Genomic DNA, 27,596 nt, shown 5'->3' with positions numbered 1-27,596 from the left:
GGGGATGGAGCCCTATAAGTGTTATGTTTGCATTGCACTGCTATCCAGTGGTGTGTTATGCTACAGGCGAAACGGCAATTACCCGAGGCCCCATCAATAGGGGCCTCCAAATCAATCTTTTATAAGAAAATATTTCCTCAGAAAAATTCCCCCGAAGAAAAATTTCTGAAGTCAACACTGTACAGTAATTCAACTTTGCCCGAGCCCCATGAAGCCATAAAGCACCAATACTCAGCCCCCAAGTACAAAAAACTTCGTAAACTAATATCGTATAACTGTAAAAGTGTAAAGTGTTATCAACACTGGTGTTGTTGCGGTTACAGTAAATGTGGATTCGCACCGCGTGGATTATAGAAGTCGGTTTTACGTGACGTCGGTCACGCGTGTCCTCGTTATATACCTTGACAACGATTCAGTTTATATCCGAAAGACGAGTATTAATGGAAACTCTGACGATCTTTCCTTTTCGATCAGTCTTACATAAATAGCCCGGGGGTTAGCAAACAGGTTTTAACCTGACGTCGATGTATCTGTACCTGTCGGTCAAGTTCAAGGTACGGTTCTCGTCTTCTTAGTTAGGTGTTCGTCTGATTCCGAGGTCGACGTGCCTCGTCGTATATCCGTAATGGTTCCTTCGTCACTGTATTCTTGCCAAAAGCGTGCTCTCGTGCAGTGTCCAATGTGACAAGTATGCCTATACCTAGTCTATCGACTTTCATACCTTCTATAGTACCACTAGCTGCTATTATTTACCTACACGTGTCGGAATGGAGCGTACCTTTGAGCACCGAAACTTGGGATTATGAATACGATTATATAATTGGTAAGTCCTTTATTCATTTCTTAATTAAGTTATATAGTAAAGACGGGGAAGATTTTTCGGCGTAATTCTAATTAAGGTTGGTTATCGAACAGTTTTCGGAAGGCCAATGCATATTCGGGGTATAAATTGCCTGTTGTAGATTTAGTATTAAGTTTAAATGGAAAATATTTATGTTTTTATCGTCAAAATCGATCTCGAGCTGTATGAAATTAAGAAAAAATCAACCGAAAATGTATTTAAAAAATGCAAATATGTAGGTTAAATTCTACTTGGGAGGGTAGCAATCAATTGATGTAGGCACATTCAATCGACCTTTTTTTTCTTTTTAATTTTTAAAATAAATTTTTTGAAAGTAGAAACGAAAGGAGACAATTATTTTCATCAATAAAGTAAGGAAAATTATGAAATAAAATAGGTTTTTAATTCAATTTACTGTATAATTTCCGTTCGGCTTCGTACAGTTTAGGAAAGACGGTGAGAAATTCCACTTTCGTGACGTCACGTAAACGTTCACGCTTCCCAAGTACGCGCTCGATGGTTATTTTTAACTTCGTTAAAGAAATTATCTAACAGAGTGAAAATCAGCCATTTGGAAAAAATGTAATTTAGACGATTCCTACTGTTATAATTGTCAGTGACAAGCCTTTGTATAGAGAAGAATTACGATTCGTTCAATTCAAATTTGTATCAGAGCATTTTTCCCTTATGAAATGGAGTGTTCTGGATAATTTAGTCACGATGTAAGCCCCATAAAATGCGATAAACAAAGAGTTTTAGCCAAGTAGTAACCTGTGATAAGGGGTGGAGTAGCACACTGCGACACTAACACACGAAAATAGCGCACGTTGTAAGCATTATCAGTGAAAAAATTTACGTATATTTTTTGTTTTAAGAGCGCTTATTTGTTACCGTAACGCTACGTCATTAGTCGGTTACGTAGATTTCATAGAGAATAATTTTTTTCGCCATAACGTGACTTACATGAACTTCTGTGTAAACTCTCTTCACGAAGTTCTTATAAAACCGGAATTTCCTCAAAGACACGAATACAATTTGCATTTTCCCATTTACGATCGATTCAAATGACGTTTTTGCGAAGAAAAAATAATAATTTGTATACGTAATAATCGAGTGAAAACAGCGGAAGGGTAAATTTTTGCACGTGTTCTGCTTCGGTCGTCATAATTATGCTGGTGAAGGTCGCTATAACTTGACACACAAATGAAAATCAGCGGGCGTAACTGCTCGATAATGTTTTTACTTATTACAAAGTCAAACGAAGGAAATAAGAAAATGTTACGCTTGGAAAATGCATAGAAAATTTGCGATGTAACGTTGCTCAATAGGAGTTTATTAGCGAGCAGGAAGACAGTTTTTCTTACACGTTTCCTGTGTTTCTCGTTTCTCTACGATACAGGTTACTTGGATCCATTCTTCTTCTCATCCTACTCGATTCCAGGTTATAAAAAAAAATGCTATTTTTCAACGTTTATAAATTAAATTAGCGTACTACTACGAGAAAGTGATATGATCTTTTTTTAAGAGTTTCTCGTTCTTCCTTATGAAACTAACTTCAGTTTGAAGCGGTTAGTTTCGAGTTTACTTTACGAATTTTTTCAACTAATAAAAGAAATTATCTTTGAAGGGACCACTAATTAAATTTTCAACAATTTTCTGAAGTGTATTTACCTTTGCCATTGTTAGACAGAGAAATAAAATACCACTTACTAGGCTAATTTTATATACTATTATACAAATACATTAATGTTTTTTTCTTGCAAAACTATCAGAATTTTCAATAGATTAAAGAATACCTTTTTCTTTTTTTGGGGGAAAAGAACTGCTATTGTTATTTTAGAGAATGCTTCCGAACGAAACCTCATTATTTCTTCAAGCAAACTAGTTCTTTCAACATAGTTATGTGATCACGAATAGTTGATATTTCCGGATAAAAACATCTTATTTAAATTATTCAACCTCAAAACTAAAGTTTAAAAATGTTCTAATCAGATAATTAGTCTTATTAAGATTATAATAAAATTAATTACGTTTTACTTAAGATACTTAAACTTATATTGTCAAACAGAAATATATAGTTTGCCTTATACAAAGTTCAAGGTATTCCCTATACACCGTTATGTATCTAGGTATAAAGATGGATCAATAAATACGACAGCATGGCGACAATAAACCAAATAAACTATACCTTAGGGACTCATATTTCATGTAAGAGGAAGGACTAGGCCACAAGTTATAATCTAGTTTCAAGTAGTGTTTTTTTTTTACCATATCTTATCTTCCTCGTTGATAATGATGAGCATAATATGCTAAAGAGAGATAAAGCATGTGGAAAAAAGGATTACAACCATGCTACATTTTAATCTTGATTAAAGACGTTCCTATCTAAATGAAACAATGAAAACTCTGTTCAATGCATTTGTAAAGCTATTAGAAAATACATAGAACAGAAGTAAAACATAAAAGAAATATATGTAAAGGTATGCTGTAGATAAGGTTAGTGAAGAAACTGCATTTAGGCGTATGTTTAATATTATTCCATTATAAATAGAGAGAGAGAGAGAGAGCATATATATATATCTCTATCGGGCATCAAAAATTTGAATGTAATGAGAATTTACTGGTAAATTTACTATATTATATTATTATATACTGGGTGATTACAATTAAAGTATTCATATAAATATCTCTCTGGATAACATCAACGGTGAGCCAAAGATGAAGATCCAAAGATCCAAGCACCAAAAGTGCCAACAGTGGCGAGTTTTGACACTGTTCTGAAACGTCACCATACTAAATTGCAGGACGGTATCAAAACTCATCACTGAGACACTTTTCGCGATTTGTATCTCAAACGCAATTGTAAATTTTACCTCTGGCGGGACTTAAAGAGTGTGGTTTATCGAAGATATTTTGCAAATTTGGCAATTTTAAAAGACAATATCGCTCTGCACGTAAGAAACATCACAGAGAATTAATTACGGTTTGCCGTTGAACACATTGCTAATCGCCTTCAGGTTTTACACGTTTAGAATGGGAACCACATTGAGTATTATTCTCTGCATCGCTAAGGTCTTTGTATACCATGTTCGTTGCTAGCCGCTCCGAAAGTGTCAAAATAGCGAGGTTTTGTTACTAATATGTTTTGTCCTGAAATGTCACTATATCAAATTTAGTTGCATTTTGACTCCCAAGATAGCGTTGAACAGGGATATACATCAATTATTATCACCCGATATAACTTTAATTTATTCATGTAAGTACTGTACATTTCAAGTTAGGCTCTACATGAGTAAGTTACATATTTCAATTAATTTTGCTTTACTAAACAGTAGTTTATATTATAAAAGAAGCATGTTTGGTTTAGTTACATGTAATATAAAACTCATCTATAATTGTATAATATTGTGCTTAGAACTTATGACAAGTCCCTGGGAACATGACAAAGTCTCAAATTAATGGGAGTCGAATTTAATCTCGAGGCAAAGAAAATCAGACCAAGAGAACAATGTAACTTTATATACAGTTATTTTAGCTAATAACGGCGATAAGTTTATAGAAATGACTTAAAAGATTTATTGTTTCATTCAGTTTTAGAATATCGATGATAAAGGACTACAAAAATCATTGAAATTATAAGACTGAGAGGATCGAGAACAGCAGACGGCTTAGTTAACCACAATGAAATACAACCCCAAAACCTATAAATACCTTTATTTAGGCTCATAGTAATGTATTTAACAGTATAAAATCTATAAAAGCGTTTGATTAAATCTCAGAAAAAGTACACCTTACTAGTTTGTAGCCATAAAAACAAGTTGACATATATACAATTAACATATTTGTTTTTGAATTAATAAATAAAAGTCTATCGTGACCTATCCCCATTACCCTATAAATTGCCTACACCACGACTAGTTTTAAAATATACGACGACGACTAGCCTTGATATAAACACTGTCATTGGGTCAGTATAAATAAAATTACGTTTTTCAATAAGGTTTAAAATGGGTCTTTAAATTAAATTATATATAAAAATTTATCTAATTTATGTATTAAATTTCAAAAAGTAATTTTGTTATTGTTTTCAAGAAAATGTGTGAAAAGAAGAAAATAATTCTAATTTCCTCGCTAGAAATCCTCCTATTGAATCTCGTAAAACAATTTGCATATTTCTATAAATATATTTACACAAGTGTTTTTTAAATTATATGTATTTTCATTATTGATTTACCTGTTATTCTTTTTTCAAGCCTTGTCCACTAGTGGCAGAGCGAACCTACGACCTGAACACTGCTCTTGGGTTCGCTCCTCGCTAACAGCTGTTCACGTGCAGTTTACCGAAATTTTTTCTTATAAAGTGGATAAAATTCCTGAACACTGGTAATTACTCGCGGGTTCACTCCTCTCCAATGCGAGTTTTCCGGGTTTTTCATGTTTGTAACTCCCAAATAGGGGTAGAAAATCCTCTCAGGAAGCATCCCTCTTGGCAGATTGTCCATGTGTGGCCTCGTCTTATTCCATCAATTCTATTTGGATCATGTTTACTTTCGTTATATTAATTAGGAACTTATCTTTAATTAATAATTAACTAAACAAACACTAAATAATGTACCAAAGCAACTAATCAATTATTAATTAAATATATTCAATTCTTAAAGTTCAGTTTTTAAGTTATGAATGAATATATCTTTCATTTACAAGAAATCTATATAAATATTTAATAAATTATTTTAAATTTAGTTATTTATTATAAATTTTCAGACGAAAAATTCAAATTTCATCGCTTGACTTCATAAGAATTTCAAAAATAATAATAATAATAATATACGAGTAACGTTCATCAATTTCTTACGAAAAGTAAAAATTTTGGGAACTCTCTTAAAGTAAACATACTTAATTTTAAGATTCAAATCTTTACATTTATAAATTATTAAAATATTTACACACTCTGGAAGAAAGATAAACGAATTTTCATGTAAACAAGTAAGTTTGTACGCGTGACACATCACAGTTCGATGGGTTCACGTGGTCGTATGTCGCGCTCTACCAATCAACAGATTTGCTTGACCAAATACATATAAATTTCTAAAACTAGTAATTGCAAATATGAATTTATAAAATCCGGTATATTTAAATTTTATCTAGAAACAAAAATGAGCATTTTATCGTTAATGTGTTGGCTTGTATTCAGTCTGGCATGTTGTAAAATATATTTGTGAGATGCTACAATTATTAATCATATGCAATGCATCTTCAATTCCTGCTCTATGAATAAGAATAGAATATATATGTTATACATACAACATACACACTTACAGAAACACAAATGCAAACAAATACATACATACACACACATATGTATAGCCTAGGTATACACTGTATATACCATTTGTAACAGTACTTCAAAGACCTGTTTATAATGAGATTAAATTCTTCTCAATGGTAGCTGTATATACGTAATGTGAATGAATGTCTCTTTAATCCGAATAAATAAATCCGGTAGACTTCCTCACAGCTATCTTCAGCTATCAGATAGCTGTGAGGAAGTCTACCGGATTTATTTATTCGGATTAAAGAGACATTCATTCACATTACGAGATTAAATTCGTTTTTCCTGAATTTTTCTCACTAATATAACAATTTTAAAATAATTATTCATAAGAAATTCTTCAAATATTTTATCATTCTTGTTCTTGTTAAGAGGTGGGCAAAATTACGACCGCTAGAGTAGTAAATGGCGCCGTTTTCAATTCAGACAATTTTGGATCTCTACTCATTGTGTTTCGTCAACACTTCCCCTTTTACGTCTGTCAACGTCAACACTAGCTGACGTCAAGTGCATCACCCTAGAGGTCAGTCACACTATTTGCATCACTACTGTCTTTGAGGCTCACTTTCTTCTCAAGTCACGTGTTGTGACACAGTTGACTCTCTTTCAGTCTCATCTATCAGTTCTTTAAACCCGTTTCTACCCCTCTTCCCCATATTATGTCTACTTTCCATTTGTCTTTCCTCATCTTCCGATGACTCACTCCCTTCTTGTACACGTTTATATTATTGTTACTATGTTATTTTATTACACTAGATACTTGCTTAAAGAAATGTTTTATATGGAATAAAATATACAATATACTAGTTACGCCAGTCATCAGTGGCATAATTAGGACCGGAATTAGGGGATATAAAACCCATTTACTTCTGTACTACTGTAAAATGTTGCTTGAAGAGGTGTAGGCTTATATACAAGTGTGTAAGTACAGTACATTTGTTACATTCAAATCATGATTTTTTTTTTCTCAATTAATTTAATTACAAAGAGATTATTAACAATTTGAACAATTAGCAAAGGGTGCAAGTAGAATTGGAAACGAAACGTTTGAAGCTTTTGAGGTTGCAGAAGAGTCGTGTAACCCCCCTGAAAACACCTAATAAAAAATGGGATATCGTAGATGACGTCATAATAGTAAACAGCTAGGTCATCGTCAACATAACTGACCTAATGCGTAATGCGTATATTGTTATATCGGTTGACGGCCACTAATAAGAAATACGGAATTGGATAACTGTTAACAGGGACCCGTATATAGATCGTGTCCTAAGTAAAAAACAGGCAATTAGAAAGGGTGAGAAATTACATATAACTAGGTTTGTAATAACATAAAAATTGAATTATGTGTACAAAATACATACAATTCAATTTTTTAATTTTTCTAAAATGGCTGATTAAATTTCCAAAACTGTCCCCGTGTGCATGACTACTAATTTACGTCTCTGAATGGTTTAAACCAGGCCTGGCCAACCCAAATTGTTTCGTGGCCACTTTGATCACGCGTAACATTACGGTGGGCCACAATTTAGGCAAACATGCTTTTAAAAAAGTAAAACAAATACAAAGTGAATAAGATTTTATTGTTATACCAAGAGTTCGTACTAGCACTTGCGAATTATAACAATGACACACGCAAATTTTCATTTATTTAATTGTTTTGGTATACACATAACGGGAAACAAAAGTTTTAATAGATATATAATATCGCTTAGCGGGCCACACAATTTAACGTGACGGGCCGGCCAGGCCGGGTTTAAACCATCTTTTAAATAGTTTAAAGTGGCTTAATACAGAAGAAAATAATAGAAAAATATGCATCCATTTATTATTTAATTGCATGTTAATCTTACTTTTTTTTTAAAAATTCGATGGCACTTACCTCTTTATAATTATTCTTAGCAATTACCCGTTAAGAACGCACAACCAATCAATTTCTTTTCTTCTTTATTACTCGTTATCACGTAGATTTCGCATAGAACTACCGATGTTTGTCAAATCACGCATCTTTTTATTATTATTGAAGATATATTTATCTATATTAAAATTAAGGAATATATTTTATATTAAATTAAATCTTTACTGTCTATGAATATTTATAACTTGATAGAACCAATAAATTATTATTTAGTCTATGATGATTTCAAAATAGTTAAACATTCATCATTTTCTAAAATCGGTTTCATCAATAAAAATAACAAAAAAGCTGTAAATACGCATAAATAATAAAGAATTAACATTTAAATTTAATATAATATTTATTATTATTGTTTAATTTGTTGGGAAAATATAATGTAGCCTAAAAGTCAGTTTAAAAATTCCTTCATTTTTTTATGAAGGGATTTTTCCCATAAATATTAGAGAACTCTTCAGTAAATTAACTACTAAACTGTTTTGCATTGCAAATAACGTCGCTATCACCAAAATCTCAAACTTGAACTTTTTTGTGTACTTCAGTTTAGCGCCACACTCGATTTAGTGCCAATTGTTGGCGCTAAATCGAGGTTCGATAGTAGTCATATTTAAAAAATTTGTACACACGTTTTCTTAATTAAAAATTAAGAAATTAGCAGAAAAATAAGCTTGTAACGATTCTAAATAGTGCATAAAATACCATTAAATATACGATTTTATGCCAATTTGTTTCGGTTAATTTAAGCTATTTTTTTTAAAAAAAAGAATTTTTTAATTATTTATGTTTAGTTTTTTCTTGATTTAATTCGTTTGAAACTTAAATTTAGATATAAATATACAAAAATAAATGTAATCTATCTGGGTTTAGGTTAAGTTGAAATTAGAATGAATAAGATAAAATCTTCTTTGATCTCATTTATTTAATTATGCTTAAGAGTTGTTTAATTACATTTAGTATCATTAATTTTAATTTAATTCCTTTTAAAATAATTTAAATTTTATGGTAATTTATTATTTTTAACATAATTTAATTGCGTTTGATCTTGTGTTAGGAAGTGATGAAATATTGTTAAGTAGACATTTATGCTCCTTCCTAACTAAAACTTATCCTTTTTAATAAAATAAAAAATAATTTTAAAGAATATAAAGACTTTATTTTTTATTAATTTTTTTTATAAAATAATAAATTTGATCTTTATATTTAATTCATTCTAATTCTATGGTCTGGATTCTTGAGCCTATCAAGGGTTATATATCAACACCAGTTTGCGTGGATGTAACACTTGATTTATGAATTCTTTTTCAATTATTTGAGTATTTTTATTCTATTCAAGATCAGATATATGTGAAGAGGTCTAGCAGACAATTTGGAGGTGTTTTTGGACTTAAAGAAACGTAGGATCTCCACTTTTTTATGACCGTATGACACGGAGGTTAGACACGTAAGAGGTTTGACAGTTAGGTTAGACACGGAGATGATGTTAGACACGTAATCCTTTAAAAACCGGAGACTCCGGGTCAAACCTAGACAGGTGGCAACCCTAAGAGGCCTCAAAATTTATTATTTTATACAAAAAACAAGTAATAAAAATTAAAATTACTGTTGAATAATAGTAAAAAATCTATTTTTTATTTATTTACTGCTTGTCTTTATATCATTTTACTGCATTCAGAGAGGGAAGATATTTGTGATCGCGCTCCTCACTTTTCTCATTTTCTACCCGTGCATAAGAGTTTAAATATATCATAGAGAAATATGCTTAAAATTGAAAATTATATGATTTTCAATCGAGTTATTTCTCCCATTTGTAAAATTACGTATAAAAATGTCGGACCCGTCCTTCGTCACTCGGCCACCCCATTGTGGGCCTGCGCAACCCACGATGGGCCTGGAAAAAGGCCTCACAGGGCGTAAAGAGTATCAATAAATAAATAAATAAAAATTGATGTATAAATGATCTACAAGAGTTGAGAAGAAGAGACTAAATATTTTAATAGTTTATCATCTTAAAAGTTATTCTTTCAGTGTGAGATTAGAATTGAATTTGAATTAATGGGATATGACAACGCAACACATGGGCAATATAGCAAGAGGGAGTGCCTCACGGGACGACTTTGTATGGAAAATTGGCCATATTTAGGTGTTAGACACCTCCCGGGAGGAAATCGATGCCTATTTAGGTATTAGGCACGTGAAAAAACCCGCGTATTATTTTGTGTGTTCCAGATACAGTTGTAAATAGCAATCATAAACTGAGTTTAAAACATTTTGTTTTTCTTCCATAAAATTGGTGAAAAAAAATATGATTAAATATTTAAATAATTGTTAACTAATTTTGGCCCACCCTCTCGGACAAATAAACAATAAACTATTCTTTCCTTTCCGATATGCAAAGGAAACAAAAGTCAGACAATGAAATATAAAAATTAAGGATTTTTTTTTCACGAATTAACTATAAAATTATTCTTTTATATTCATTCTTGATCTCTCGACACTATTTTTTCTTATTTATTTAACAATACTCCTCTACAATTCTATTTAATTTAATTACTTTAAATTTATAAACAAACTTGAGAAACATTAATACAAGCACTCTTATAAGAAATTGTACTTGATAAGTTTATTCTTCTCTTTACTAGAAATTCTATTAATAAATTCATATTAAAAGAATTTTAATAATAAAATTGTATGCTTTATTGATTCCGAAGACGTCTTCGGAATCAATCTTGTTTTAACGTCTGAAAAGTCGTCTGTACTGTACGTATGAATAATTTGTAACCTGTTTTGTCTCTACCGTTTCATTCACAAGTTCATCTTTCTATATAAAAATTAAAAAATCTCTATTTATAAAAGGAATCTTGGTGATCTTCACGCTTTTTTTAAATATGTTTATAATATCGTAAGTGCCTTTTGTATGATATTACTCTATATTAATCCCTGCTAGTTTAACTCTTGAATAGGCCTGTCTCTCTTCGAATGGCTTCCTCCTTGGCAAATCCCCCACGTATTGAGTTGCCTTATCTCATCAATCCATCTATTCATCCTAAGCGATTAAGGCGTTAGCCTATTGCTCTACGGGATCCGAATCCGTGGGTCGAAAACCCCAAGAAAAGGTAATGAAGGAGAGCCTGTGGCTGGGCTAAGTGCGTACCCATTTAAACGCGGCGTATTTCTTTTTTGGCGGCTACTCACGTTAATTCGTGGTCACGTGATTCCAACTTCGGACCACCTCATCGCCTTCCGTTTTGGCGGAAGGGGAGATAGAGCTTGGGACAGATGAGAGAGAGAGAGGTTAAGCTTCGGAAAGGGTAAGGTGGAAACAGGAACGGAGGGTCGGAAGAAACTGTGGGTCTTTTGTGAAGGAGATGGACTCTCGATCAATTTAGAAATCTTGAGCAGTGCGAAGAGCTTGTAGTGGATTTCAGAAGATATTCTAGATGGAGAGCCTGGGTTCCTCTCCAGCAAGGTCTTCAAGCCTACTGAATTGACGTGACATCCCTTCTCCTGCGTGACTTAGTTTTCAAGACATCAGTTTAGCGTGATGGGGTTTTGCCACCTTTATAAATGATACATTAGTTCTGTATATAAATTTTCTCAGTTATTTGTTAATAAGCCATACAATCTTTGTGATGTTATCGTTTGGCGGAAACTCAAAAAGAATAGGAAACACATATAGCACGAGAACCTTTCTGCTGAACTTCAAATTTCTGCTGCCTTAAAAAGCTTCACTCGAACTTTTATTTTTGGTCTTTCCTAAATCTTCACTGATGGTTTGTCTCGGATGTTTCAGACCTCCTTCTCACTATCCGGGTTCGGCTAGGCCCACAATGGGCCTGATAAAATACCTGCTTAATGCCCATAGGACGAAAATTGTTAAAAAATAAAAAAGTGCAGTTCTATGTTATCTTATTTGAAGAGAATTAAGATCATTTGAGATTAACAAAGTTAAATATGTACATTTTTCTTCTTCATCATCAAGAATAAAATTTATCACTTCCTCATTTTTTGATAATCATTTTCACAGTTTTATTGATACTTATTTTCATCCGAATAGTTCCTCATATAAATAATTTGATCATTAAATTATTTATATCTTAGTTTATATCAGTTACTAGGACAATGTCATTAACATATTTTATATGGTTTACATATTTGTTGAACATATGATTCCATTCTTTACTAGTTCTGTTACTGTTATATTTTGTGGAAGTTGAAAAGGTAGGATGATTTAAGCTACCCTTGAGTTATTTTACGAGTAATTAGTTTGTTATACTATATTATAGCATAGTTTATGAGAAAATATTTGATTCCCGTATCAAATAACTATTTGTATTAACACTCCGATTAACTTATTTCTGTTAACGGGGTCAAATTTTTTCTTAAAATATGTAAAATAACAGCACAAATTTCCTGTTTTCAATAGCATTAGGCTATACTTTGAATTGTAAAGTATTACTATTAAATATCTTCTCTAAACTAACATTCAGTAACTAAGAATTGTTCATTAGTTTATTCAGTTCTATTTTGAATGGCCTACCAAATGGCTGGCCACGCGAAGTTTCCCCGGTATTATAAAGACTTGTTAAATATGCAAAATGTAATTAGCCTGTATTTTTTTTAAATACAATATTAATATCTTGTTTTCTAATTGTTATTAGCGCAGATTGGATGACTTTTAACAGAATTCTGTTAGAAAGTTGTCCTCACTTCTCTAGTGTTGTATGTACTTTATTAACATGAAATGTTTTATTTATTTTTTACTTCATTAACAAATGCACATATACCTTCATTAGTATTTTAAAACGACGTTTACGAGTTTGTTTCCTCGAATCGTTAATATGTTTTCTTTGTTATTACCGTGTAGTTAAGTAAAATTGTTATTTTATATTCTCCGTATTACTTCACTATTTCCTGTTCCTTTCTTTAAGTCTCTATCACCTAAATAAGGGCTAGTTTTTTATAGAAAGTCTTTCTGATAGACACCCTTTCTTTGCAGATATCCATGTGTTGAATCCAAGGAGGAGATATCCTCCTTTGCATGTGAGCGTATATTGCGTTGTTGCCTTTTTATTGATGTCTTGCAGCTTTTTTTTTTTTTATTGAAGATAAAGCCTACATAGTCACTAACATATCCCATATTCTCCAGAATCTTGAGAATATGGGTGCTGCTCAAGGCAGATCCAAAGGGACCAAGACATGTGCCGTTTATCACAGACTTTTACTCAATCACCTTAGAATTGCTTTAATTACTTAATCTTCCCTAATTGAAGTCAAGCGATCTTATATTTATGTTTATTTTAAAGTAATAAAACTGACTGCTTTGGTATCAATATAGTGCTTCAGCACCATAAGCATCTGTTGGATATGCCCACTCTATAAAGCTGAAAGAGGCAATTATTCATATTTTTTAGCTTATGTATTAAATATTAGCAACAAATTCCCGAAAATTTACTCAATTCGCACGTTTTTCTCCCTTGAAAAGAGATGTTTTTGCTTAAAAACATAGAATAAAGTGATTGAATATTTTAATAAATCGATTTTTTCTACTTAGTAAATAATTATAATAATTTTATTTAAAACTTTCTGAAAACTTGCATTATTTTTGTTTTTATTACTTTTTTTATTGTATTTTAGAAACTGTTAATACACAGAAAAACACCAGAAAACTAACCTATATAAGTAAATAAGCGTTAAATGATAATATAAATTTCTTGAATGATATAATGGATACAGAATTTAAGATAATAGCTATAATTATTTAAGAATGTTTACGCTAAATAGAATAATTGGAAATTATTTAGTGTAAATATTCGAAAAAAAAATGTGTAATTGTCAAAATTGCATTATAATTTACTTAAATTTTTATTTATTTCTTGGAATTTCTTGGTTTTTTTTATTATTATCTTCTAATAGTTAAAAAACACAGCAGACCCCGGTTTTACAACCCCTCCCTTTAACATCCCAGCTTTACTCCCCGCTTTACAACTAATATAAATTTTCGATTTTGCATTTAAATACTACTTTTGTCCATCTTAATGTGATATTAGTTAGTTTAAATTGCATAATCTCAATTTAAGACACGGAGAGTTTGAAAATATAAAAACTCGCTTTACGACGGTTTTCCAGAATGATTTGATGGGATGTGACAGCGCAACACATGTGCAATCTACCAAGAAGTTATTACTCCCTAGAGGACTTTCTATAGGAAAGTTGGCCCTATTTTGGCGGGGAAAAAACTCAAAAAATGTCGTGACCAGCCCGTTGGTTAGTGCACGAACCCGCGCATTTAGTGAATTTTTTTAATCCACTCAGCCATTGATGGGAAGTTGTCCAGGATGGTTTTTAAGCATACTTGATTTAAAATGTCAATAAATAATTTGCATATCCATTTTTATTATACATTTATCTAATAATTTTAATATAAAAACATTGCTACAAAGTAGTGCTATTACATAATCATAAGATCATCTAATTAAACCACCGAATATATTTTTAGGTCACTAGGATGTCAATTTAACGAGACGGATATCGAGCAATTGATGTCATAATTAAGTAGATTCCCCGCTTTAATAATCCAATTCGTTTCCTAGAAAGCTCGTCGTAAATCGAGCCGTTCCACTTTCCATAGACTGTGTTGTGTACATCGGTCGTAAAACGAGGGGTTTACTAGATAGAACGAAGGAACCGTTCAAAGTGTTGCTTTTAACATATAAATAACTATATTTATAAGGAATAAAGCTCAAAATTATCATTAAAAGTTTAAAATTATTAAGTGCATACACAATGATCCGAAACTATTGTATTTAACATAAGATCTGGTTTGATGAAGATCTAACAAAGGAGTGCTTTTTGAGGAAATTCTTCTAAGGAAGCTGGCCCTTATTTATGTGAAGAATTCCGAAAAGTCCACGTGATCACGCGACCGGCTGCCAGTGTTCAGTGGTTTATCCACTGTGTCACATTTCAGATAAGGAAGTCATAGGGAATTCCGTTTTAGAATTTAAATGCTTGTATGTTGTTATGAAATGCTGTTTCAGAGATAAACAGGATAAATTTTCATGACTTTTATAAAATATGTGTAATATATGCACGACTTTAACTGTTGAGAAGATGAAACACTACTCAAGAGATTCAAAATAATTATTATATTTTTATTTCAAATAATGCCTCTTGTAAGGGAAACATTCCGAATAAATATAGTAATTTTGTTCGCTTGCGTAAAGCACATAAATCATATGAACAGGAACTGTTTCTATCAGATTTTATGCTATTTTTCTTTTATTCTAGAACGGTCTTTTGTTAAAAAATATAATGATTATATACACGACATTTGGGATTATCTGTGCTTATAATCTTTTTTGGGAATCATTTATATACGTCTTCGAGCCGTTCGAGCTTCAATTATATATATTGCAAAAAAGAAAATTGAATCACATATAAAAAACAAGATATAGGCCTCTGCATATCTTGTAACATCACGTTGATAATTAAATAGGTTGTCTTCAACTGATAACAAACGTGGTTCCCAAAAAATTTAGTATAACACCAACGTTTTGAGTGTGTTTTATATGGCACACTTTGTGGCAAACGTATTCGTAAAAATTACTTAATACCGTATGTAAATTTCCTGTGAAAAAATTGATTTAACTATGATAGAGAAGCCATATAAAGATAAAGGTAAATTGGACATTCTGGTTTTAATAAAAATTAAACAAATTCTGTAATAACGTATGAAAGAAGTCATTGAGGAATTTTTTTGTTGTACTACATGTAAAATTCAGGTTATGCTAAGATATACTGTACTAATAAGATACATTCAGTTAATCTGTAATGTGTTTGATAAATGAAGAAGATAATAATAATTTTTATAAATGTATATAGTTATAAAAGTATATTTAAGGGGAGAAATTCCTCCCTCTCAGCAGAGAGCCCAAGTATTGCATTGTCTTATTCCATCGATCCAATCCAACTTTAGCCCGTGTTTTTAAATAAACAAACATCAATATAGTGTCAAAAATTAAAATTAGTAATACTAATGATCCGTTTACATTAATTTTAAAATTATTCTAAACCTTAAATTAAATTCCTTCAAAGATGTCACAACCTTAAACCTATCAACAAATATCGCGGGTTCGTCTCCAATAAAGTAAAAGTTTCTATAAAATCTGATCGAAGTTTTAAAATTCAAATTCGTATATTTGTATGCTTAAATATGCTTTTAATATAGTCTTTATAAATTTTTTTCTGTAGTATAAAATCAACTCCCAAAAGAACCAGTAAGGGCCAAGCGCTCGTAGTCAGTATCGGTACTCAAAGAAGATTAACGAATATCGTTAATCTTCTGTAAAAATCTCCCTATTTATCAATATTTTAAAAAATTTAGTTTTAGTTTTCATCTATGCAACTGTTATTGCTCTATAGTTTGTTTAATCTGTTGATTCGTGTAGTGGAATGGAATGATAGGATAAGGTAAAGCAACACTTAGGCGATCTTCCAAAGGGAGGTGCCTCCCGGCAGAAATTTTATGAGAAAGTGTTCCTTGTTTAGATGTTAGACACATGAAGAAAATCCAGAAAACTTTAGGTGACCAGACGGATGATCAGGAGCAAACTCGTCTCCAAATACCAGCGTTTTGAAGGCTTTTATTCGCTTTGCCACTGGTGAACACTCTGCTGCAATGTGTTTAGAACTATTGTATTCCAATCAACACTATAAACACTCAGGTCTTCTATAAATTTATTGCATCGTTCTTCCTGCCATTTATTAGAATCTACTTAATCACAGTCTTTAAGAGTCGACAGCCTTACATTCTTAATTAATTGAGCATTTTTATATTAAATTTGAAACAATTTACAACACTGCAAAGGATTTTTATTCTCTTATCAATTCAAATAACATACAAATATATGATTTATAGAATTATTCAGACTGGAAGATCTCGTCATTGTCAAAAAATATATCTTTTAATCACTTGATCAGTAAAAGCGAATTAACCTTCTAATGTAGTCTAATACTTGTAACTTTAGACGGTTTGAACTTGTATTTTTAAATATGCTTTTGCATGACTAAACACGTTTGTTTATGTAATAAATGCAATTAAAATCTAATACAACGAATTAATAACTGTTATAATAATACACACGCAATTCGTTTTAAATCGTTATTGGAGCTGAAAAATATAATTTAATTTAATGCCACCAGAGGGCGATTGTTCGCTAGTTCTGTACATTCCTGTTTTTAATTCTATAGCTTTGTTAGCATTATCACCACCAGAGGGCATACTATTTGAATTTTTTATATCTATGGTTACAAACTTTTATTAAATAAATTAATAAAAACTTTTTAAAATAAATTATTTATTAATTTATTTAATAATTTTCACATTAAAAATAACTAAATCCATTTTTTATTTAAATTTTTAATTTAAAATTAACAGTGTTAAATTTATATTTATTTAAGCAATTACGTGATAACTGAAGCCATTTTGAAAATCGCCCTGTCTTAAAAATGTATAAAATTTACATTTAAAAAAGTATTTTAAATTATTTATTATTTTTATATTAAATAAAATATTTTATTTAAATTTAAAAATTCATTTACTGGGGCGGTCCAACATTAATTACGCGTGCAGTTTAAAGCGGGCGTGAAAGTTCATTATTGAACACGATAGGGAGAAAGAAGGTCGAGACATTGTTTACGTAGATTTTTTTTAGTGCAGTTTTAGTCGTGGCATATTTTATGCCTACTTAATAGTCGTGTGAACAATTATATGCAGAAAATTTTTGTCATGTTTTTCAATGTCGGGGGAGTCCATGAACACGTAATTAAAGGGGAGGAAGTTTGCCAAAATTACATCTATATCAGTAAACAGCGAGGGAGGTGGCTCAAACTCTGTATAATTAATTAATGGACGGCCCCTATTGGCAATAAATTAATCAATGATTTAAACTGAATTTATTAAAAATACTAAAAAGAGAAACCTATTTAATGGATTATTTTTTCAGAATTTTCAATTTTAAAAACGATATTTCATTCCTGATATTAAATCCTTGTCTTACGTCTTTGTTAATATATACGTTAATAAAATGCAGGTCGCCCGGATGCTGTGCAGCGAAGCGTTGGTTAGAATGCGCCTTGGGGAGATCCGGATTGAATTTATCCTTTACTCCATAATTTATAATGGATAGTAAGAATCGGGCATCATTTTCAATTCTTCACTCATGCTGATGGATTCCATTGCGGGTCACGCGATCGTAATGGGTATAATTGTGGCCTGCCATAACGCACTAAGCACTAGTGTAATTATGCTGGCCGCAATTACGGTACATTCATGCCTATTTATATTAAATTTTAATAGAAAGTTGATCAAAAAAACATCTTTAGATACTGTAGTACTGCGTCAAAAACAGGTGTATTTCTAGTGAAATTGTCTGGTCATAAGAGAAACAAGAGGAACATAAGTCAAGGGTAGTCAGCACCTATAATGGAGCCTCTACAGTAGAATACAACAAAGAGTAGGTTACGAGCCCTTCCCATTAGAGTAATGAAAATTGTACACATCTGAAGTTTTTAATGTTATAACTACTGTACATAAATACGACCAACTATCGAGGACATAAAAATGGCCGTTATTTAGAAGTATTTTGTATGCATAAAGGAAACATCCCTGAAAAAATTTCCGCCGTTTAGAGGTGGCCATCATTGAAAGTTTGACTATAATATTGTAATCTAATATAAAAAAAACTTTGCCATAAAAATTACCTTCGACCAATTCAATAATAGAGATTTTTATTTTATTGTTGTGTAACCTCATTTTAACGGTTATTATAGAAACAAAGGTTGTACTTGCACGTCACGTTCGTAGCAACATTTGCCAAATAATTCTTACTTATTATCACATGACCTATTCATTGTAAACTACATTTCAGGGTGTGGCTTAGATATGTCTTTGACCATAGACTTTGAATGCGTAATTTACAAAAACAGCAACTGTAATTTGTATAAAATTGCAAATAAAAAATTAAATAGAATTATATTTTTTTCCAATTATGGGTTGTTACATTTATTTCCGCGAATCTTTTTAAAATGGAGTCTAAGTTATAACAAAAGTTTTTATATATATTTTTAATAATAAAAAAAAACAGTGACCACAAGTAATTTGTTTTGTAATAAAATACTTGAAAAGAAAATTTTTTGTTTTATAGAACATTAATTTATTGAATTCCTGTAAAACGAGATATGAGGGAGGGTCAATTTTACTGTAATTTTTGCTATCTTTTAATATTATTTTTATTACATTTTGCATGCAATTTATATCTTTATACAGAAATGTGTCTATTCATAGTCTCCTATCAATTTTTCTCTTTTAACTTGTATAAATAAACTACTCTGCATAAAATATCTAAAATAATAAGAAAATTGTATCTAAATATATATATTTTTTCTTTTGTACAAATTAATTTAATATAAATAATAAATACAGAAATTATATATATATTTAATATGCAGAGAGTTGACATAATCAGCTCAATAAAAATAAGTTTTTAAAATTGTGAGAACTTTTTACTGAACTCAGCCTAATACATTAAGGAAAAATAATTGTTTAGTTACTAAATTTACTCTTCTCGTTTATCTCACTTAATATATATTTAAGGAAATAAAGCCAATAAAAATATATTTTTTCAATTTTAGAATGTAATAAAATAAAATATCAAAGTATATATCATATAACTCCCATAATACCTTCAATTGTATTGCATCTTGCACTGACATATATTAGGAAACTAAGAAAGGTATTAATTAATTCATGCAACCTTTTAATCCTTTTAAATTAGAAATACTTTAAAGGGAAGTATGCTAAATCATACTTAAAATGCATGCGATATACTGCACATCATACAGCAGTAGAATGATTCTTCTTGAAGTCTGCCCACAGGAAGCTTAGAAATGGAAATAATTTATCTAAATATTTTTTACTCAAAAAATAACTTTTAATTTGTTTTTATACTTTTAAATTAAACTGTTAGGTGTTAACCTGTCCACAGTAGCCGAGTAAATATAACCACTTCACACTTTGAGTTGGTCGTGTGTTCGCGCCTGGCTAATGAGCTAGCCACGTGGAGTTTCCCGAATTTCTTCACGTGTCTAACAACTAAAGAGGGGCTAATTTTCCATAGAAAGTCCTCATAAATCTACCCTTTTGATAAATTAACTACATGTTACGTTATCTTCCCCATCACTCTTTTAACATTTTTAATTTCTTACGAGTTGATCTAGAAACGTTATAAAACTTTATTTAACCGTAATATTTATGATTATAAAATTAATTTTATTAATTATTAATTGTTCTATAATATAATTAAAAGTAAATTTCTTAATATTTTTAATGTCATTTAACAATAGATTATTTTTATATTCAATTAAAAATATTGCAAAATCAATGTCTAGATTATTATTAATTTTGTAATATTATCTTTACTAGTATTATTTTTTGTCCTAGAACACAAATAGACCATTTCATAAGCTTGACAATTGAAAAATATTGTTTAATTCAGATCTTGAACGATGTCTCCATTTGCCCTCCAATAAACTTCGAACACACCATCCGAAACGGATTTTATTTATTAAGCGATACTAAAATTAATATATGTATCATACGAATAATTTTATATGCCAAATATGACGAGTAAATTTGTATTATATTAAGACAGATTCTTCAATTTATATAGTGCAGAAAACGTGCATTGCAGCTGCGTTCTATGGTTCAAAGACTTCATAGTAATCTATACCGCCATCTGTCGTCAAGCAAGCTAACTTATTCGTTTATTAAATAGTATTTTATTTTATCGATGAAAACATACTTTAAAATTAATTATTTTATATTAAAACAAGATTTTTTAAAGATAAATTAGAACTTTATACAGTTAGATTTCAATATGAAGTAGCGTTGGAATTCAGTTTAAAAATTTAGAATTTTTATCAGACAATACTTTTTCGTTTATTTTACATTATAAATATTTTAATGTACATAAAAAATAGACTGAATGTAAATAAAAAAAATCATGCATTAAAGCAGTAAATATCTTTAAAACTTTGTTTCCTAATATAAATACTGTAGATAATAATTAATCTGCAATTAATTTAGATGAAATAGCACTTCTTATCAATATGCATATGATAATAAGCTCGATAATAACCAAGCGTAGTACTTTTCTAAGCCTTTTAAGCACAAAGACTTATGCTTAGAAGATGCTGGACTTTTAGATGCAGGATCTTTAGATGTCACCAGTCGAGCATAAACCAAACATATGACTTTTCTAAGCCCTTAGAAGGGTTTAGAAAAGTCCTATATTTTCATCCAATTTCGAGTTTGATTTCTTAAAATAAATTACTTTAAATTTACAATAGAAATTATTGGAGTGAAGTTGAGGAAAGGAATAGCTCAAGTTCACTCCAGTCAGTACGCCTTACTTCACAATATCAACACTGTATAACGGTTATAGGTGTGTTGTCAATTGTGTGAAGTAGCTAAAATAGTTATTAATTGTCGATAAGCACGATAAATTGTAACTTACTACATACATAACTTTATATAAGTGCAATTTTGATTATGAATCACGAATCTGTCAAGCATATGAATATACAGGGTGACAATAATTAACCCGTACAAAGTTTGTAGCAATGCTGCACCTGAACTTTTTTACTGTCACCAATTTACATACTATTGTTTAATTCTCCATGATTTCCTGCCCGTGTAGATGTACTTTCGATGTAATAAGGGTTAGTTCTTTATTTTTTTAATGGTGTCGAACAAATGTTGTGCAATGTTGGAGCTATTCCGGCAAGGAAAGCATCAATGTGAAATTGTTCGTCTGCTCGGTGTTCCAAAAATGACAGTCTCAAATGCAGTTCGGCGATTCAAGGAGCTTGGCCACAATGGTGACCGTCCCGGACGTGGAAGAAAGCGCACTGTCAACACGTCTAGGAACCGCAAGATCATCACAAAGCGAGTTGACTGACATGCGAAAGTCTCCATGAGAAAAATTGCTCGTGAGATCAGAATCAATCGCGAATCGGTGCGGTTAATGGCGAAAAAGGAACTCATACTCAAGCCCTACAAGTTCCAAAAGGTTCAGCTCCTCACCAATGAAAACAAGTGCGTGAGACTCCAAAGATCCCGTTAACTCAAGCGTCGGGCCGCAGGTCGACAATGGGAGTGCATTCTCTTCACAGACGAAAAACTTTTCTCCGTACAACCATCAAAACGACAGGAACTGGTCCGCGGGGGCTCCTGGACGCTCAGCCGTCATCGAACATCACAAAATCCAATGTCAGTCATGGTTTGGGGCGGAATTTGTGCGAGCGGCAAGACACCCCTTGTTTTCGTCGATCAAGGGGCCAAAATCAATCAAGATATGTACCACCGTGACATTCTCGAGGCTGTGGTACTTCTGTGGGCTCAGCAGCATTTTGGCAGTGCGAAATGGACGTTTCAGCAGGACTCGGCACCGACACACAGGGCAAAGAAGACTCAGGAGTGTGCAAGGCTCATTTTCCCGATTTCATCTCGTCTGCGGAATGGCCACCGTACTCGCCGAATCTGAACCCAATGGACTACAGTGTGTGGTCCATTTTGGAGGCCAGGGCCTGTTCTAAGCGCCATGAAAGTTTGGAGTCGCTGAAGCAATCCTTGCGCTGGGAGTGAGACAAACTGTCTCCAGAAGAGCGCGGCCCATTGCTGAGAATTTCAAAACGCATTTGGGGCTCTGCATCAAAGCAAAAGAAGGCCACTTTGAAACTGGCTGAATATCTGATTAATACGTAAAGTATTGTCACTGTTATATGCTGTTGTTTTGCTAATTTTCATTTCTTTAATAAATTTATGATACAAAAAACTTGTACGGGTTAATTATTGTCACCCTGTATATTTATAACTATACACGAAAAGGTGAGGTTGATAACACACTAAATGTATTCATTAATGAATACATTTTACTGAAATCATGATCCTGAATATGAAAAAAACAGGAAGAATATAAATTTATATTTACTTTCACTCGTGAATAGTTGAGGATATTTTTTTTTAATGTTAGATAAATAATTCACGTTTATATTAATTGGTTTATAATTTTGATTAAAGATATGCTAACACTTTTAAATGTTTTAAATGTAATATTGTAGAATATTTCAACACAATCTTAATAATTAATTCACTCGTCGCAGACAAAAATGTTTATTTAATGAATAATTAAATTATACAACATTAATAACTCGCAATAATCTATTAATACACTGCTCTACAGCATCGTTTCTCTGTTTAATTTTTCTTTAACAATTAAACTTTCTCTTCCATGGATAATGCATAAACATATTCAATTTTCCCATATGGAAAGGTGTATATGTATAATTTTATTGGTTAGGTTTATTATAAAGTTACCGTTTTATCTAGCCTTTAAGTTCTGATGGGATTGGATCTAGATGGGAATGGGATTGTGGAAATGGAGGGAGACAAAAGAAAATGTTTAATTGTTTTGTAAACAGTATAACACTGGTTACCCACAGAACCTAAACACTCTAACGCAAGTTCCATATAAAAGTTACTTGAATGGGTTTATTAAGGATTTATAGACATTAATTTAGGACGTTATATGACATTTGTAAGTTTTAAAGTATGATGCACATTGAGGACAGAAACTGTAATGTTTTCTAAAAAAGCTATGCGAAATCTGGCCGTGACATTTGAATTGTCCGCTGAATTTTTCTTGGATGCATGTTGTACAGTACAACATACAGTTTTTGAAGCATCGACATCACTCAGCTTAGCAGGACCTTCTGTACTTGTAAGCATGAATTCATTTATTTTTACGACCATAGATTTTATGAGTGCTTGCTTGGACTACTTTAGGGGAGGAATTTCTAACCTTTAAGGGTATTCTTTCCCGAGATGCCCTAGATAAAATTATGTGTATAATACACATATAGAATAATAATAGATATATTCGTATTATATAGCCTACTTATTATTAAACAGTTCTGTGCAATTATTCCTCTTATTTATATTATTTTTGAACTAATGAAACCTCATTTTTTCACCATTTCTAACTTATAGTGGATAAAAAAATATGATAATTGGTTTTATTATTGGGCACGCTATCTGATAACAGTAAGCCTATATAAATCTATTTTGATATAAGTAGTTGACAGAGAACCCACTCTTAGTGTGCACGTGAAAGTTAGCAAATAAAAAAAGAGGTAGGTTCAGTGGTAAAAAATATTCTGTCACGAATATACCTGTGTTTTTTTTTGTTTTTCCCCTTTCCCACTGTCATACATACATACAGTTCAGTTATATCAATACACTTTGGGGAAATTTCTAACCTTTAGAGGTAATATTATGGGTGTTATTTGTGTATAAATAAGTTTACACTCCAATTTTAACGTGAGAACGTTTAAGATCGTTTCACATCGATAGATTAACCTATATACAATACTTCGAAGTTTAAGTTTGAAAAGTTAATGAACTAGATACTTCTTCTGGGCATATTTAGAATTACATTCTTCATTGCACATATTGCACAAAACACATTGCACGTGTAAAAAATCGCAAAAAAAAGACCGCACAAAAACAGGTTTGAGTGTACTGTCCTCGTTACCTTCCTGAATACGTCATCAATTTCCTCACCAAGCGCCTCTGCCATCTAGTAGTCGAAACGCTAACTAAGACATACAGGAAATTTACGTCAGTATATTTTAAAAAATTTCGATCTTTTAAATTCTGTCAATATCTAAAAATAAAAACAAAATTATGCATTATTTTTATGACATGATTTAGAATTATTGGAATAAATATTTTTAAAAAAGGCCGCGGGCGTGTAAACAGGTAAAATCAATCCGACAACAAAACGGAAAAACAAACGAAAACTTGACATCCTTTATAAAAATTTGTCCTTTACGAAATTATAACAGGAAAGCGCTGATAATTCTATTGTTGTTAATAACAGACATCGTCATAAATTAAAATCCTATCAGATAATATTTTCCTATGTGCTAAGTCCATGTTCTATGCCAGGCCTGGCCAACCCAAATTGTTTCGCGGCCACTTTAATCACGTGTAACATTTCGGTGGGCCACAATTTAGGCAAACATGCTTTTGAAAAAGTAAAACAAATACAAAATAAATAAGATTTTATTGTTATACCAAAAGTTCGTACTTGCACTTGCGCATTATAATAATGACACACGCAAATTTTCATTTATTTAATTGTTTTGGTATACACATAACGGGAAACAAAGGTTTTCATAGATATATAATATCGCTTAGCGGGCCACACAATTTAACGTGACGGGCCGCGGGTTGGCCAGGCCTGTTCTATGCCTGTTCTCTAACAGACAATTCTAAAATCACTTTTACATATAATGAAGTAATCTGAAAAAGATTGTCTTATATTGGGCTGTCCACTAATTAGGTATACAGTTTTCGAGCCGTTTTTAACCACCTCTCCTTATTTATGCACAATGAGGTAATTTTGACAAACTCCCTCTTCTTTAATAACGTGAACAATAGTTTACGGACCACCCCGACATTGAACAAATAACTTAAAAAATGTCCTGAAAATATTTTCTGATAGTTTATTCACATGACAAAATAAGTAGGCTTGTGAGAACAAATTCGTATGCCACTAACAGTACTAAAAAGTAAATCTTATCTTTCTTCCTTTCGTGTACAATGATGAACAATACTTTTTACCACCCTCTCCTCTTAAACTGTAGAAGTGTGGCCTTACATAATGAATAAGAGGTCTTAGTTTTAATACAATATTCATAAGAGTGCCTATTAACAAGTACAAGAAATTGTTGTTGTATACTTACTAGGGCGTGAGAGAGCTGAGATGGAGCCTAACCAATCTAGAGGGGTGTCATTGTCTCATCTAAGCTTTTTTATTATTAAATTCCTTTCTCCTGTGGCACTACGAGAAGCCTCGTAGTGCCATCGCGTGTTCAGCCCGACCCAAAATGAGGTGCCTAGGTGGTGAGGGACAGGACCTAACGTACAGTACCTGGGACAGACCATTCTCATCATATTTGACAGACTTTAACCTTCTCGGCCATCAATCGGCCCATTGTTTTGTTTAGAAATTATATCCATTTATTTAACATTATTTACCACCGAATATTGGTAGTTGGTCGCGAATTCGCGCCTCGCCAAAAGGCTGGCCACGTGAAAAGTTTTTCGGATTTTCTTCACGTGCCCGGTACCAAAATATGGCCAGTTTCCTATAAAAGTTCTCTCGGGAGGCATTCACCTTGGCTGATCACCCACGTAGGTTGATTGAATAAGATTGATGAATCCTATCCTAACATAATTTATGTTCTTAATTAATTATTAGCATATATTTCCTTCTTTTAATAAAGTTTTTTTAAAATTCTTTCTTTTATTATAAATGAATTGTCTGGAGAATCAATTTATATCTTCATATAACGAGCCATTTCCTCAATACACTTATATTGTATATTGTATAGAAAAACAGTTAACGAGACAATATCCTATACTCTATAATTTAACAAATGTTTATTATTAACCCAAGATGATGATGGATTATCGAGATTCATTAAAATTATTCAATACATTAATACCTCATCAGAAAATATAGATTCAATAAAGGATAATATTTAAGAAATTATTTCGGACTTATTTCTATAGATATAAACTATTTTATAGATATATTCAATTTTACTTCTTCCACATTGTTGTTCTTTTTTTAACTATCACGTGCAAACGACTCTTATTTTAGTGATTTTAAAGCCCCTATTAAACACTGGCACTAAAGAATCCCCATTTAAATCAAGCAAATTTAAACATCCTTGCTCATAGCGGGATTTAAACTGGCGATTTAAACCATTTATTACAGCTCAGCCAATAAGCTGGCCACATGACGTCTTCCGGGTTTTATTCGTGTGTCTAAACCTAAATAGGAAGTCCTTCCGAGAGGCTTTCATACTGGAAGATCACCCACGTGTTGCATTATCGTATCGAATTGACCCAAACTACTTTCATTTCACTTTCATGATTAGGGGTTCATGTTTTGCCTATTTTTTCCATTTTTTTTTTATCCTCCTGTTTCTTAATCCACGCTTTATAGTATCATTTTTTATTGTTTGTTCTGTCTTCTTTTTCTATTCTTTTGTCTACATTCATTAGGTTTTCAATGATAGAAGATGAAAGGGTTAAGTCCGAAAGCCGGATGAATGCCTATAGCATCAAGAAGAATACAAAATTCTTAACAATTATTTTAAGGGTTTTGATTGAATGCACTTAAATTTTGCCAAAATAAATCGTGATGCTATATAGGGATCAGACAGATGGAATAAGGCTACGCAACACATGGACGATCTACTAAGAGGGTTACCTCTCGGGAGGACTTTCTACGTAAAACTAGTCCCTTTTAGATGTTGGACACGTAAAAAACTCAGAAAAACCACGCGATTACTCCATTGATCAGAGTCGAATCCAC

The 27,596-nt window shown here is 31.7% G+C and overlaps 1 protein-coding gene across 1 annotated transcript in view; it reads left to right on the top strand.

The window, feature by feature from the left end:
- The first annotated feature begins 570 nt into the window (after window positions 1-570).
- LOC136986046 (glucose dehydrogenase [FAD, quinone]-like) overlaps window positions 571-27,596 on the top strand; it is a 42,706-nt gene continuing 15,680 nt past the window's right edge. The window contains exon 1 of the mRNA XM_067283494.1: window positions 571-823. Coding sequence (XP_067139595.1) covers window positions 691-823 — 133 coding nt within the window. The 5' untranslated portion in view covers window positions 571-690. The remainder of the gene's footprint in view (window positions 824-27,596) is intronic.

Source organism: Centruroides vittatus, unplaced genomic scaffold (assembly GCF_030686945.1).
Source record: "Centruroides vittatus isolate TY-2023 unplaced genomic scaffold, ASM3068694v2 contig_988, whole genome shotgun sequence".
Taxonomy (NCBI): domain Eukaryota; kingdom Metazoa; phylum Arthropoda; class Arachnida; order Scorpiones; family Buthidae; genus Centruroides; species Centruroides vittatus.
This window is presented reverse-complemented; position numbering and strand designations above follow the sequence as displayed.